Below are 2,500 nucleotides of genomic sequence, written 5' to 3'. Positions count from 1 at the left end.
CTGTCACAAGGGGTTGACATCAGGGCCATTATCCGAGGTGGAGTAGAGCAGTTCCTTTTTGCTGAGTTTGTGCATTCCTTTGTGCTGGTTATGAGTTATGAAATAGTAGAGCAGCTGTGTATGTGTCCTTGCCTAATAAGTGTCAGCCCCTGTACATGTTATGCTTTGCGTATCAACAGCCCACTGGGCACAGATGTCAATTCAACGTCTAATCCACATTGGTCCAACGTGATTTCCTTGAAACGACGTGGAAACAACGTTGATTCAACCAGTGTGTGCCCAGTGGCAGGGAGTGAGAGTGTGTTGTCATTCTCTGGCACCGTACTACTAATGACATTTCCCACCGGTGGAAACATGGCGCCAGTGGAGAGAGGGTGTGTGTTCTAAGGCCCAAATCACTATCAGTCCTGGGCATGATCCAAACTCCTCTCACATTCCTCGGACTCAAATCATTGGCCAGATAAAGATGAACACAGCACTCAAATTCGAATCCGTTCTACTGGTAATCCACATCCCTCACATACGATATCTGAATCACAATCTAACGTTCAATATTTCAGAGTTCTAATGGAGCTAGACTAAATCCGAAAGACGGAGGAAATCAAACAATACTATATTCCCTGAAACCACACAAGAACCTGAATTAGTCCCAAACCAGGAAACGGACCCCCCTGCCCCTCCTCTCCTCCAGTACCTGGGACATGGCAGTGATTGTTGGTTGTGCCTGTGTCAGTCAGATTCACTCTGCCGTTTGTAAGATAAATGATGTTCTCAAACAAAGGGTGGGCAGAGACTTGGGTCCTGGTCTAAGGAAGAGGGGTGGGCAGAGACCTGGGTCCTGGTCTAAGGAAGAGGGGTGGGCAGAGACCTGGGTCCTGGTCTAAGGAAGAGGGGTGGGCAGAGACCTGGGTCCTGGTCTAAGGAAGAGGGGTGGGCAGAGACCTGGGTCCTGGTCTAAGGAAGGGGGTGGGCAGAGACCTGGGTCCTGGTCTAAGGAAGAGGGGTGGGCAGAGACCTGGGTCCTGGTCTAAGGAAGGGGGTGGGCAGAGACCTGGGTCCTGGTCTAAGGAAGATGGGTGGGCAGAGACCTGGGTCCTGGTCTAAGGAAGGGTGGTGGGCAGAGACCTGTGTCCTGGTCTAAGGAAGGGGGGTGGGCAGAGACCTGGGTCCTGGTCTAAGGAAGATGGGTGGGCAGAGACCTGGGTCCTGGTCTAAGGAAGGGGGGGGGGGGTGGGCAGTCTAAATGACCTGAAGAGGGGCTGCCCCAACCGGGACTGCCCCAATGTCAACATTTGTGTGGGAGACGAGCCAAAAAAAAGGACAATATTGTTTTAGAAGTTGGAGACAATCTGTTCTGTACAGGGAAGAGAACTCTAAACAAAGACTAAACCGGTGGAGGAGAACACACAGAGGACCCTCAGTTACTGTCTAAGTCAAGCCCGTTGGTTGTCGTTATCTTCCTTCTGAGATATAATGAGATAAGTGCCCTCCTAACAGAGGACAAATATAAGCAGAGATGCATTGGGTCATTATTAACAACTTTTCTGAACTGATCGTTCTCAGAAAGCAAAATTATAGAGAGAGAGCAGGTATGAAAGCCCTGAAACCTTTTGAACAAAACAACCACGCATCTTCTCCAAAATGTATCTTCACCTCATCATCTACGGTTTCCACTGATACAACTTTAAATAGTACTATAAGTAATTCAATTTATAGAAGTTTATACAATTTATAACGTTCTAAAAGTCTAATTACATATGGGTCATTTCCATGAAAACACATCTGTATTTTAAATGTTTGCTTGCACTGGTCCAAATCTCTACCTTAAGGAACTCAAAGAGCTCGCCTGTAAACTAAAGGTTGCCTGGAAACAGGTGATGACTCACCTAGGTCGTGTTCATTAGGGCACACGACAGAAAATGTTTTCAACGTTTCTTATTGGACAAGTCTCCCCGTTTCAGTCAGTTGTCTTCAGTTTGGTGCATAATGAACACGGCCCAGATCTCGTGTATCACTCAGCGCTCCACCTGTAGACTCACCTGCTAGCCGGCTGTCTGTCTGGAAGCGACAGAGTCCATCCACATCAGAGAAGGCCCCCACCAGCCCAGGTATCATGTTGACCTGAAGAGATGACAGATGGGATACAGTGGATCCAAAGGCAACAAGTTAAAGTTAGTGGACTTGTTTGAAGTTGAGGCCAGAGGACTTAGCCAGGTCCCAGATCTGTTTGTGCTGTCTTGCCGACTCCTATAGACCATAGTACTAGCAACAAACAGATCTGGGACAAGGCTAAGGATGGTCCTATGCGGTCTGATGTTATAAGATGTTAGTGTTGTAGGAGGGTGTGTAAAGGAGAGAGGGAGAAGGGAATGTGATGTTTGTTATTGGAGGAGTTCACTGTGTGTTTTCCTGTCGTGTTTGAACTGAGATCCACCATCTCAGGACAGAGCCGTTTTCACTGAATTCTGTCTCGGAAGCCGACTTAGTCCTGGCTTCTAAA

The 2,500-nt window shown here is 47.8% G+C and overlaps 1 protein-coding gene across 1 annotated transcript in view; it reads right to left on the bottom strand.

The window, feature by feature from the left end:
* The window catches only part of LOC124014093 (cadherin-like and PC-esterase domain-containing protein 1), an 83,282-nt gene that overhangs the window by 59,111 nt on the left and 21,671 nt on the right, over window positions 1-2,500 (bottom strand). The window contains exon 4 of the mRNA XM_046328799.1: window positions 2,040-2,121. Coding sequence (XP_046184755.1) covers window positions 2,040-2,121 — 82 coding nt within the window. The remainder of the gene's footprint in view (window positions 1-2,039; window positions 2,122-2,500) is intronic.

The sequence above is a fragment of the Oncorhynchus gorbuscha genome, linkage group LG25, assembly GCF_021184085.1.
Source record: "Oncorhynchus gorbuscha isolate QuinsamMale2020 ecotype Even-year linkage group LG25, OgorEven_v1.0, whole genome shotgun sequence".
Classification (NCBI taxonomy): domain Eukaryota; kingdom Metazoa; phylum Chordata; class Actinopteri; order Salmoniformes; family Salmonidae; genus Oncorhynchus; species Oncorhynchus gorbuscha.
Note: the sequence above shows the minus strand (reverse complement) of the source record. Positions and strands in the feature narration are given on the sequence as shown.